This window comes from Dermochelys coriacea, chromosome 10, assembly GCF_009764565.3.
Source record: "Dermochelys coriacea isolate rDerCor1 chromosome 10, rDerCor1.pri.v4, whole genome shotgun sequence".
In the NCBI taxonomy this organism is placed as follows: domain Eukaryota; kingdom Metazoa; phylum Chordata; order Testudines; family Dermochelyidae; genus Dermochelys; species Dermochelys coriacea.
In genome coordinates, this window is record NC_050077.1 from 77024430 (window position 1) to 77038595 (window position 14166).

The 14166-nt window shown below is 41.0% G+C and overlaps 1 protein-coding gene across 1 annotated transcript in view; it reads right to left on the reverse strand.

Moving 5' to 3' along the window:
- Positions 1 to 14166, reverse strand: part of IGF1R (insulin like growth factor 1 receptor) — a 290123-nt gene that overhangs the window by 251058 nt on the left and 24899 nt on the right. Inside the window, 1 exon segment of the mRNA XM_038418287.2 lies at positions 1654 to 2199. Coding sequence (XP_038274215.1) covers positions 1654 to 2199 — 546 coding nt within the window.

The following is a 14166-nucleotide window of genomic DNA, read 5'->3' on the forward strand; positions in this document are numbered from 1 at the left end:
AACTAACTGGACCCCAACGTTCCAGGAGCTCAGAACCTTTCATCTTTTCACTGCCAGTGGAATGCATTCCACGCACAGCATTCCACTTGCAAGGATAACAGGGTCCCAAGACTGCTGAAAAAAGTGTCTCCAGTTAGTCCATTTTACCATTATGCCACGGGGAGAAAAGTGTGAAAAGGGGTGGGGCCAGGGGGGAGAAGCTTCCACAGACATTCAAAAGGATGGTGGATTGTAGCTCCTTTAACAACCGGGATTTAAAATACAACCTGAAGTGACCTCCTGTTGTTGTGGTCCATTCAGCAGCAATAACCGTACAGCTCTGTTTCGCTACAGATTCGTCTTTCCTTGTGAGTCCTTAGAATATTTCTCATATGTCTGACTTCTCCATGACTAATTTTTAATCCTAAATTATGTACATAACTGATAATTACATAAAAATGAGAGCGCAACCTATGAAATAAATAGGAAGCTGGTTTAAAACAAACCAAAGAAAGGACTTCTTCACACAATGCACATTCAACCTGCGGAATTCGGCATGCTGTAGGATGGAAACTCCCTTATTGGCGGTTATTGAAGATTTTAATAAACACAATTAGCAGCCAGTCAATGTCACTATTGTGATGCTGCAAGTATGGAAACAGAAATCATGATACTATGGACTATTCATGGCTCATCTAGAAGTGCTTCTGTCAATACAGAGCTATAGGAAAGTAGATGCAATTTATTTTTCCCCTTCCCAGAGAAGTTAGCTAAGATGAGGTTTTGTTTGAAATGTTTGTCTAGTTATACATTACAAACCAAACATCTTTAAAGATAATAATACTAATTATTAATAGTTCTGTACCAGCCATCTTTGACAATGACCGTACCCCTCAATAACAATAAAAAAATAAAATCAGGAGGAATTCTCTCTCTTTAAAAAGTAGCTTTTTAAAAATAAGGGCTTATGAAGCCAAGGTTTTCCAACATTCTTATCAAGTGGATTTTACCCACAGGAATAGGTGTCCCAAATTATTTAAAGTAGAGAAAATGTCAAACAGTTATGTCAAGTCTTAATAAAGATCTTCAGTGGTGAAACTTATTTATACAGGACTCCGGAGGCCATCAAAATGCAAATTCTCATGGAAAGCTTAGGGCCCTGTCCAAAGCCCATTGAAAGCAATAGGGTGCTTTAGTCCTGAGCACAAGTACCTTCCCATAGACATCATCTGCAAACTGAACATTATAAGAAATGAACATTCAGACAGATTTGTTACAGAACAGTTCTCATTAAGTTTGAGGAATGCACTTCCACTCAGGAACCCAGCAACACTACTGATTGAACTAGTTATCCTGCCAAAGCCAGATGCTGCAAAGAAGCTATTCTTGCTTCCAGTTTTATTGAGCCACTTATTACCCTTGAATCACAATTTTTCTTTCAAATGTGAAAAATTAAATATTCACTATGGAAACAGCTAAAGAGTTGGCCATGGGGTTACATAAAATACGACTGATTGGAGAAGACACTAACTTCAGTGGTACCCAGCAGTACGAAAACAAAGCTTATATGAAAAGGCAGAATTAAGCCACTTTAATAAATTTAGCTATTTATTTTAGGAAGAGGCACACACAAAAAAAGTTGCATTTGAATCTGGCAATCTATTCAACTCTTACTTTTCTGGCAGTGGTTGGTGGTCCAGCAGCGGTAGTTGTACTCATTGTTAATGGAGGTCTTCTCACACAATGGCTTCTCTTCCATCGTCCCTGGACACAAGTCCCCGCACTCCTTTGGAGGTTTATTCCCAACTATGTAGTTGTTGGACACTGCATCTAGGATCAGAGACCAGTCCACTGTGGAGAGGTAACACAGGTCAGAGTTTTTCTCGATCCGGATAGCCCCTCGGGTGATGTTCCTCAGATTGTAAAGCCCAATTTCTTTGAGGTTAGTCATCTCAAAGATAACCAGGGCATAGTTGTAGAAGAGGTTCCTCCCGCGAATGACAGTGAGGTTGGGAAAGAGATCACTGAGGCTCTCTAAACCTGCCACACGGAACAGCAGCAAGTAGTCGGTGATAACTGTGAGCTTTGGGAAGCGGAAGTTGCGGTAGTCCTCTGCCTTGGAGATCAGCAGAATCTGGAGGAAACCCTCAATTACCGTGCAGTTCTCTAAGCGCTTCAGCTCATGGATATCATTGCGAATGTCGACATTTGGCCCACAAACTGAAAACACAAGAGAAAAAAAAATCCTTGAGCAACTTAAAACAAGTTTTTAAACTTTAAAACAAAATTAAGACAAATTAAATTGAAACAGCTCTGACTGAACATTTAGTCTGCCATAAAATTTTAACTCCACAATTAAACTGTAATTTTTAAAGAATAAGCACATAATTTGGGCCTACTATTGAATATACCACTTTCATTTTATCTCATTTAACTGATCAATGTTAATAGTACATGCAAAAGAAGAGCACTAGAAGCACACGTTCTGCAGTGGGTACAAAACTGACGCTTTCTTACTGCTGCTGCAAGCAAGCCTGCATTTTACCATGGAATAAAAACAGAATGCACAGTGCTTCAATTAATTCAACAAAACAGGTACAACTTTTAGAGGTGATCTTTTAAGTGGTGATAGGCTGGGATTTCAGTCACATGATTCCCAGTGAGTTTACAAAAAGAAAAGGAGTACTTGTGGCACCTTAGAGACTAACAAATTTGTTTTACAAATTTGTTAGTCTCTAAGGTGCCACAAGTACTCCTTTTCTTTTTGCGAATACAGACTAACACGGCTGCTACTCTGAAACCCGTGAGTTTAATGAAAGGACTACACCTAAAAAAATATATACATATATATAAAAATCTTTAACCCTTAGATTACTAAATTAAAGCTGAGAAGAAACCAAAGCACTGGAAAACACAGTAATTTGGCTTCAACCCTCTAAATCCCCAAACCACTCAACACCAAAACCTACTCTACTTTCCCAGATTCTCATGCCAACTTGGCCCCCACACCAGATCATAAAAGATCAGTAACATTACAACTGTACAGAATGCTACTCAGCACTTCCTGTTCTGCAAGCATTAGGAAAAGAAAGTGTTCTGACTTCTTTCTAATTCATGGAGTTCCTGTTCGCATGCACTCCAGTGAACCAAGTTTCACTAATTCTGGCACAAACCCACAGTGGAGCTCCTGAAGCCATAAGAAAAACAGGATAAACAACAGACTTATTTACAAGAATACTTATTTGAGTCATAATGAGGAATTTTCCTTGAAAACACCAGATTGAACCCAACGTATTCTCATGAAGTCAGCTGTCAATAGGACATGAAAATCCAATATATGGGGAAACAGCTTCATAACCCACTTAAGGTGTCTGACTTTTCACATCTGGAGAGAAAATGCACACAAAAGGAAAAAGAAGCTTAACAGAAAAAGCCCTCTATTACGTCAATGCCACAATAATCACTCAAAATAGACTGGAACATACTTTTTTGAAAGATTGTATTAATAAATACAAGAATTACCTACATAAGCAGTTCTCTATAAATATAAAACAAAGATGCATGGTCTTCTCTAGGGAACAAGAAACCACCTAAAAACCACAAAGAGCAAGAATGAGAGCCCAAGAGTCAGTTGTTCTTGAACTCGCTGACAACACTGATATTTGAGGTATTTGATGGAAGTAATGAAATGGAAAAAGGATGCCCTAATATGGACAATACAAATTAGGCATTGTGAGCTAAAGGAAGAAAAATGACAGTTTAAAGCAAGCTTACCTGTGGATCTAGTTGGATGGGGAGGCTATTTGTTTTGTTTTATGCATAGTAAACTTAATTACTTTACCACCAACTTTCTCTGAGAAGATAGTTTGGTCTAAACACAAGCACAGGATCCAGTAACCCAAATTCTAATACCAACTGTCCAGAGCGTCACAAATTGCTTTAGCAACAGAAAGCAGTCTTGTTGTCTCAAAACACCTAGCTAAGACTATTACCCCAAGTTCACAAAGGATCTGAAACATGAACATGCTTAAACCATAGTAGCCTTAATATCCAACAAGAACTTAAAGGTAATTAACATCCCAAGGGATCAGCTGGAGTTAGTGTATGCATTATAGACGAAGAGGAAAAATATAAAAATTTTACTTTTTGGGGAGTACAGGAAGGTAGCAGGAGAGGATAGTCCGGTCAGAAACTGATGTTTCATGGGCAAATCATCATCATCTACTATCACTTCTGTACTACCCAGACACACAAAAAAATTGCAAACTGAAGGCTGCAATGATTTTGAGGTGAATTACCACATTGGAGGCATACATAAGCTAGAAAACTTGTTCCAGAAGCCTGTTTAAAAAAAAAAAAAAAAAAAATCTAGTATACCAGTGAGACACACTTGGACTTTTGGAGAAGCAGCACGAGAAAGGCACCTTCTATCTTACTACAAACTATCATCTGACTAAAGCAAAACTACTGTCCTGCCGAGAGCAAGTGCCATGGTATTAGCTGACTGAAGGAAAAGGTGGGGAAGAAGAGGAGCAAAGGTTGATGAAGCTGGCATCACCCACATTCAGAAGCCAGATTACAAGAGTTAAAGAAATCCAATCCATAAAACCTGTGATAAAAACTGTAAAGGGCGGGCAGAAATCTGTCAGAGGAATTCTAGGATGTCTGAGCATGCAAATGAATCAAGGTTTCTAGCACTGTATGTCGTTCAGGATTTGGATGAGCAGACAGACTGGCACCTACAATTGCCAGCTTAGAAAGGTCTCTCCAGGCAAACATTAAAATCGTGTGAAATGGAACAACTGAAATTAGAGCAACAGAGAAAGACTTGGCTTTGGGTCTGACCCTGAATTTCATTCTTAGAAACCGAAATTCCCCAGTATTGGGGGCTGGGGAGATGAACTCAGTTGAGTGTTCAATTCTCTGCTCCTTAACAATCCTGATGTACTGATTTTTAATCATACATCTCAATGATTAGGCTTTCATGCTTACTGGTCATTCTTCTACAAATCTCTCCCCCACCACCACCACCTATTCCTCAGCTCCATTTTCAATCTAGCCCCTTTTTTCCTTTCACTGCGAATCAGTCTCTGAGATCTGCTCTTCATCCATTGTCTCTGCTTGGTTAAGACCCATCAAGTCTGACAAACCTCCATGGGAGAACTCAGACACCATTCCTCTCCTTCTGAACTTGTGAGAGAAAGCCACAATACAGCACAACAAAAGATCAATAGCATGCTCTTACAATGCAGTTTATGAGGTAACTAGGTGAAATGTAATGGCCTGTGACACACAGGATGTCAGATTAGATTGCTTACGTGTGAGTGTGCCACTGACATCTTAATTTAAGAACTGGCTTTTTTTAGTTGGTTGTCTAATAAGTTATATGTTTTGTAGAACTAATAATGAAGATAATGCAAGTCACAGAGCACCAACTATGAATCAGGGATAACACCTTGTTTCATATTACACCTGGCAAATTCTACCTTTCCTAGGTAAAGAGGAAACGTCTCCAAGTTCAGGGGATAAATGAAAAAAGACCTTTTTTTTATTTAAGTTTGGCCATTGTTTTGCTTTGCAGTCTCATTTCTTTTAGAAGTTTACACTGTCCATGAAAGTTAGTTACTCCATAATGCATCATCTTTTCCTCACTTTTGTTCACTGTCCTGAAAGGGATTTTATGAAAAACAAATTAACCTGAGATAAAAGACTACTAAAGTTTCAATTTGGCCACGTTGTGTTTTCTTTGGATGACATTTAGGGACTGTGTGTTTAGATTTACAATATAAACTGGTCTCTCAAATGGACAGAAAACACACTACAATGTCCTTTATAAATTGTTATATGCAGCAGTGTATGGTTTCTTTATGTGTTCACTACTAGATATTTTTAATTTGCCTACAGTAACATATTTTGCATCCAATACAGTTAAAGTATTTCCTCAAATTCAGATGTAACGTTAGCCACAATGCATGCAATTAACCCACTGTACTGCTGTAAAACAGTTAATAATGCATGGCCTGTTAATATTGCTCCATTAAAAATATAGCTATTCCTTTTAGTAGACTACTATAACAACCAGTATAGTTACTGATAAGGTGACACATTCATTTTCCTCCAGTTGCTTTCAACTTTCCAAACTTGTCTCCCCTATTGCTGCAATTTCTCATGCTTATTCTCAACAGAGGGGTCAATTCTGAGAAGGCAATTTTTTAAACAAACAGTTAGGATGATTAAACATGGGAACCACCTACCAAGAGAAGTTTCTCCATCTCTTTATGTCTCCAGGTCAAAACTGGATATCTTTCCGAAGAGATGCTTTAGCCAAACTCACGTTATTGGGCTCAATACAGAGGTAACTAGGTGAAATGTAATGGCCTGAGACATACAGGATGTCAGATTAGATGATCTAATAGTCCCTTCTGGCCTTAAAAAAAAAATGTATGAATAAGTTAGATAAAATCCACTTGGTTGTTTTGTAAGATATTCAAGCATGAAAACAGGGATTTTTCCCCCGCAATTACATTTCTGCCTCTTTATGTTGGGTTTGGGACAAGGGGGGCAGGAATCAAGTAACTTGTGTCTACTTATTCACAGAACTTCAAAACTTTCTATGGTCTTGGAACATCAGCAAAGCAACAAATCTAATCACATTCCAAGCAGTCATCTTTCCTAATAGTAATCACCTGTTTAGAAGATAAAAACCAATCTTGAACAGATAAGCCATCTAAAAAGAATAGTTAAAATCCCAAATTGCATATATTTAGAAATAACTTATTTAAATATAACTTTTGGCAATCATGGAGACAGTCGTTCCACAATGGCTATTTTGTGAAGCGGGTTTTTGTCTTTCATGGAAGGCAAGAAATGATGCAAAAGTAACAGGAGACTTTGAAATCTTATTATAATCCCTCTTCATACACATCTGCCAAACAGTTATTTAAGTCAACAAATCAATTATGGTTTAATGGCTCTGCCTCTTGGTAAAGGGCAAGAGGAAACCCAAAACAAGAAGAAAGCAACAGCCTCCATGCAAAATGGCCGTCTCCATGGGGCAAATCAGCATGAACCTTGCTGTTCAGTACGTGGGTCTACATTGCCTCCATGTTTCTGTTAACTTACTTATTCAAGTTTAAGAATTAAAGGGCATGACCCACACCTCAAACACATTCACTGTTTTTATGCAAGACTGTTACCTCAAAGCAACCTGAAATCAGTTCATTGCTGTCTGGCTTTTACTTCCAAATTTTGTATTTCTTCCAGTTACTCTATTTAGAAAGTGTTTAAAGGAACACAGTGTTTTTCAAAACATACAATTCCTTTCATTTTAAATCCCATTTGTCAGTGGCTTTAGCTTTAATTTTATTAAATCAAAGACATACTACACACAAAATGGTCTTGTTGGTGATCCCCCAGATGATATTAATGGTCACCACACCTTTAAGAGCTTATCCTGTCGCTCTGCTGAATGGGAAAAGAAGTTCTTTGAGGCTGCAGAACCCTGGGTGCAAAGCTCCTTTATCAAGCAAGAGACCTGCTTGAACCCAAAAAACTCTGACGAGCAGGTTCTCTCTAGCCACACCGTTAGAGAATACTTAGTCCTGCCATGAGCGCAGGATGCTGGACTAGTTGACCTCTAGAGGTCCCTTCCAGTCCTACAATTCTATGATTCTATTAGAGCTGAATCTGAGGATAGAGGCTCACTTAGGTCCAGTGAACTAAGCAGTAATCCAGAAATCAGCTCCCCATTTATATTTCTCCTGTTTTGCGTACCAATGGGTCAATACATAGGGAGGCAACACTCATTCTCAGAGGCCCAAGGATTTCCCCCCATTCTTCCCCTTTAACTTCTCTCTTGCCAAGGCCCTGCATTACATCAGTCTCCCACACTTCCTACAGAAGACTCAAATAAAAATGCTTAATTTTGGCCACATCCGATCAGGGAGTCTCCCCTTGGTAGTTCAGATACAATTTTAAGGCATACTTTGGATAGGATGCCAGAAAAAGTGCTGGACACCGAGAAGAGAAAAATATTCAAGCCTCTTAAGGTGTACCAGCCTGGGAGTCAATGTTGTCACCATTCCTTTAGGATGAGGAAGGGAGAAACAGCTTGTGTCCCAGAGAGCTCAGATGCTTTGCAGGAGTAGGAAAAGCATGGGCCACCCAACCCCTTGTCCCCACTGAAACCTGGCACATGCTGGTAGCAAACAGAATAAATCCTCCAGCTAGTAACCTGCTGCATGACTTCTACAGAGTGGACATTATCCTGTTTTACCAACAGCTGTTCCAGTGCTGCTCAGAAAGACAGAGAATGGGTCAAAGAAAACCCAGGTCCATTTGTTCAATTTTAAGTGAGAACCTACCCACCACACAACAGCAGCCAAAACAAAGTCTCACTGGGCCAAACATGGCCAATCCTGAGCACGCTCCCCTTTAATAAGTGAGGAGAGTCTTTCTATACAACTATTATTAAGGCTGCGTGTCAGTCACGGATTCCATTACTTTCCGTGACCTCTGTGACTTCTGCAGAGGCCGGTGCTGGCTCAGGGGCTGCCTGACTTGGGCAGCGCCTAGGCCAGCAGCAGCAGTTTGGGTGTGTGGGAGGAGGCTCAGGGCTGGGACAGGGGGTTGGGGTGCAGGGTGGCACTTACTGGGGGCCCAGTGTCTTTGCAGCTCCTAGGTAGAGGGATCAGGGAGCTCCATGTGCTGCCCGCGCACACAAGTGCCGCCCCTGCCGCTCCCATTGTTGCGGTTTCCAGCTAATGGGAGCTGCAGAGCCAGCGCTTGTGGTGGGAGAAGTGCGCAGCACCCCTAGGCCGCTTCCCGCTCTAGGAGCTGCAGGGACACACAGAGCCAGGTAGAGAGCCTGCCAGCCCCATCCCCTACCCCCAGCACCAGCGGGGGTCCCACACCACACACTGCTGCACGCCTCCACCCTCCCCCCCCCCAGCACCCATAGCCCCCTGGCCCAACTATTAATTAGGGGTGTATAGTAAAAGTCATGGACAGGAAACGGGCCGTGAATTTTTGTTTGCGGCCCATGACCTGTCCATGACTTCTACTAAAAATACCTGTGACTAAAACGTAGCCTTAACTATTATTACTCCTATTCAGCTAGCAGTTGATGCTTCTGAATATGGTGCTGTTGCTCTCCTCCCAAACGCCACTAATAAAGACGATTAAATAAGATCATCCTTCAGTAAGGTCAACACAGAGCCATGTGTCCATCTGGGAGATCAGCACAACTTCTAAACAATGTTTTGTTGTTTATTCCCTATGAAGCCACTTCCTTCTCATCACGTGTTTTCAGCTTAAATCCATGGGAGGTCCTTATTAAAGAATTTGGTCTAGAGCAGCATATTTGCTGTCCAGCAGTGCCTACACTTCGGATTTACAGCATTCATAAAGTCAGTCATTTCCAAAACTCCCATCTCTCTTTCACAGCAACAAAAGCAATGCTTACCATGTGAGACAGATTTGGAGCTGCCCTGTCATAACTTATGAATACTGTATGTTAGCCTTGACATTTGGGATGTTTACTGTATGACTACACTGGGTAAACTCAATAGATGGCTGTCTGGAAAAACAGGAAAGAAGGAAAAGAATGCCTCAATATAGCCACCCCTAAAGCAAACACTAAAGAGCTGTTAAGAGACAATGTCAGAACTATTAGCATTGATGATTTTGCCTCAGTCTCCAGCCAACCTACACAACTCTTTCAGTAAACAGGAAAAAAAAGCCCATAAACCACATAACAAAAGAAGTTTGGCAGGATTAAAAAGGGACAAATTCCAGAGAATCCATAGTTGTTGCAGGATACCAGACTGAGGCTACATCTGCCCTAGAGCCACTACAATGGCACTGCTGAGGCTGTGTTGCTGTAGCACCATAGCGTAAACACTTCCTACATCAACAGAAGGCATTTTTCCACCTATGTAGTTAATCCACTTCTACAAGAGGTGGCAGCTAGGTCCAAGGAAGAATTCTTCTGTCAATCAACTGCATCTATATAGGGGGTTAGGTTGACCTAACCATGGCACTCAGGGAGCAACATTTTTCACAGCCCTGAGCAATACATCTAGGCCAATCTAATTTTTAAGTGTAGAGCAGGCCTGAGACAAAAGAGTCTGCTGGGGGTATCTGTAGAAGCTACACTGGTTTTAAGAAAGCTATCTGGTCACTGTATACCACTGGTCACAGACTTTCAAAGAGAACAACAGTAAGTTCTTGAACTCAGTTGGACCTACATGGTAGGAATACTTGACATAGCCCAGGGCTGGTCTACAGTACCTTTGTGTAAGAGTGGGAGAATTGTGGAATTTCACCCAAAGCAGAGGTAAAGGCCACAGACTCGACTCCTGAATGCTCTCAGAGATCCCAGATAAGGGGCAGCCAGCTCTGTAATAGTGACGCCTTTTAAAACTGTCAAAAAGCTACCTGCATTGTCATATCGCCTACTGCAGATATGTGAAGGGTGCATGCTGTGGGCAGCGGAAGTTAATTGCAGAATTCATAGAAATCAATGACTGGAGACATCCCTTCCAGTCCATCCCGATAACACAGGATTCTTCCACAAGGTATATTCTGGTGTTTTGTCCTGTTAAGAGAGAGACTCTCGGTCTGGAAAAAAAATGAACCACTTTTCACTTCTGTTGAAGTTTTATTAGTTTGTTTTAATTTATTTAAACTTCAGGTTCTCAGGCACCAAAAACAATGTTGCCATGTTTGGTTTGCAATCACTGCAAGGGAACATTTAAACCCAAACCAAAAAAACACTCTTATTTGTGCCAATCATTTATCAAACAAAAAACGGGTTTTCATTTGAAGTTAAATCATTAAAGTATTCTTGTTTATATTTAGGGGCTTGTTTTGCACTTAAGTCAATATCTGGGGACAAAGCTAACAAATCATGATCTTTTAGATGACTTTAGAGACTAGAGACTGTTGTGCAATCCAAGATCCCACAGCTAGGAAATACTGCCTGATGCATTTTTGTTTAGTTTATTACACTTCTTACTTCTAGTACTACCTTATACAATTATTCTTCTGCTCTGGTGGGAAAAGGAAGCGTAACGAAAAAGACCATCCACAGAGTTAAAGTGAACAGGATTCCCCTATCCTCTATGTACTTACCAACGACTGACATCCTCCCTACATCATCCGTTAGCCAAACTATGTATTTTGTTTTAGCCTTATAGCTCTTCTGTATACTTCCTACACAAGGTCCATCCTGTTACTCAGGCATCCAGAATCATGCATTACACTCACCAAAGCCTCATAGAGAAGGACACTAATTTCACCCAGGTTACAAAGCCTCTGCATACCTACCTTTAAACTGATTTGACTTTATTATTCTAACTCATTGTAAGTGCAATTGAATAGTGTGTCCATGGTCAACCAAATCTTTCTCTTGGCATTGCTGGTTTCTTTATATCGCCCTTTCATTCAACTCCCCCACAAGCGCACGCACACACACACACAAACACTTTAAGTGCAGACCTTTTTCAGGTTAACTATTCCTGTCTGTCCTTTTCGGGGGTGGAGGGGAGGAGAGGGACTGCAGGAAGGCACTAGTACACAATCCACATTTGAGTGGTTTAGCCAGTGTACTCACTGCAAAGTTGGCGAGTTACCAGCCCAAGTGAAAGCAACACCCAGGTTTTAAGTCTATACCCAAAGAGGGGTCAGCTATCTTGGGTTTAAAGCACACAACTCAGGTGAGAGGGTCGTGTGTGAACAGGAGGAGGGTTATAGGCAAGACCAAATAAGAGCCTAGATTAACTCTACAGTTAAGATATACCCTGTGCTGCATCACTTTTGAAGTTACAGACATGGTTAACTTAACCAGATCATAAAAAAGGGGCAGAATCCAAACATATGAAGAAACTTTCTTGTACAGAAAGTAAGTGAACACTTAACTCCTGGGATGTGAATCCAATTCTCTTTTTGCAGAAAAAAAAAGGAAAAAGTGTCAGCCTTTGTGCTGTTTCTTAACCCACAGGATCACTTGCCTGACAGCACCAAAAAAATAATAAAAAAAAGTCACTCTATGGAAGGCAATACACAAGTGAGTAGGTGGCATATTATGATCAGTAACTATGAGAGCAAAACTGTGATAATGATGTTTAAGCTCTATGCTAGTAGTTGTAGTCTAATGCCTGCTAAAGCAAAAGTGTAAGTCTGAAAATTACAAGCTCTTTATAACAGAATTTATGTTTCACAATCTGGGATGACAATAGAGCTTAACAGAAATTGTCTCTCTAGGGGACCTCTCCACCTTAAAAAAAAGGTTTGTGTACAATTTTATTTTATTTTGTTTTGTTTTTAAAAACAGTTGTCTACACATCCAAGTGAGTCAGCAACTGGCTGACAGCAACCTATATCACGTACAATTAAGTTGCACGGGTAAGGTAGCCAACTCTTGCAAGATGAAAATCATCAGCATGTGGTTGGGCTCAGCAGCCCACATTTATGACCACTATACAAAGCTTTTAGCTGCCTACTACCTCTCGCTGCCTCAGAGTGTTTTAAATCTAGATCTGTCAAGTAGTCCAGACTATTTTGACTTCATTAAAAGAAAACTGCCAGCACAGTACATCATACATAACTGCACTGAGCTTCCAATGATCAGAAATAGAACTCAATAAAAAGTCAATGGGAAATTATATGTATACCCCGCAGTAATCTATAAATGACCTAGGGTCCCACTGTGATTTACCTTAACAATACATAGGACTTGACCACTAACCTTCGCTATCTATCCCTGTCCTAAAGAAACAGAGATTGTTTTTCCTTTTCTGTGGTAATGTTTAGTTAAAACAAACTGAACTAAAACTTCCATTAATCCCAACTTCCACAAGGCCGGAGTTTTAAAAGAAAAGTTAAACGAAGTTTCTGACTACACAGGAAAGAAAGGTGCTAGTTTCAGATCAAATTAGCTTAACAAGACTGGAAAGTACCTTTCACACCCCTGTAAACACACTGGAACACCTTTAAAATCCCATGAGTGGATCATATTGTAGCCTGTTCTCCCACACAGGTTACAACATGACAAATCAATTCAACAGAAAAGGTGTTTAACTGATAAAACAGTGCCTACATTAAGTGTTAAAGGGACTTTCCAATCATGTTTAATTTGACTGAGCTAATCGGACTGAAAACCAAGTACCTTTTTCTCTGTGGACAGGGCGAAACATGTGGATGGGTACAAGAAAAGAGTCAATGTGACTGATCATTTAGGCCACAGGTAGTCAACAGGTCAAATCCGGACTGCCAGATGCTTCTGAATGAACCACAAAATCTTTTTATATACATATTGTTATTGCAGTGTGAAAACTATTTCTGAGTTTTGCCTCCTGACTATACCTTGACCAAGAAATTTGGACCTTGCCAAAAAACTAATTGACTACCCTGATTTAGACCTTGTCCACACAGGAAAGTTATACCAAGCCATAAGGTAGAGTGTGAATTTAAACCAATGAAGTCACATTTATGCAGGGATCGGCAACCTTTGGCACACGGCCTCCCAGGGTAAGCCCCCTGGCTGGCCGGGTCCGTTTGTTTACCTGCTGCGACCGCAGGTTCGGCTGATCGCGGCTCCCACTGGCCCTGGTTCACCGTTCTCGGCCAATGGGAGCTGCGGGAAGCGGTGGCCAGCACATCCAGCAGCCCGTGCCGCTTCCCAAAGCCCCACTGGCCTGAAGCAGCGACCCGCGGCCAGTGGGTGCCGTGATCGGCCCAACCTGTGGATACGTCTGATAAACAAACCAGCCCGGCCCACCAGGGGGCTTACCTAGCAGGCCACGTGCCAAAGGTTGCCAATCCCTGCACTAATGTAACTCCCCATGGGATTATTCTTTTTGCAGTGTGAAAATGTGTTTTCTGTTTAGCTTATGTCACTTTGGAAGGGGTTTAAACTAAGCCAAGAAAAAAAGACGCTCATAAAGAGACCATATGGGGAGTTATACCTGCATAATTATTTCAGTGTAACGGGTAAAACCTTCCTGGGTAGACCAGCCCTTACTGTCTCCTATGCCAGTAAAGATGAATTGGGCTACAAAGAGACAGAACCTATGCAGGCAGAGTGCAACAGGATGCAAGTACTTCTACACAGAGCACTCATTTTTTCAAGCATGAGTAAAGAGGACAGACAAACACAAACATCCTGGAGTTTTATCAACTGCAAAA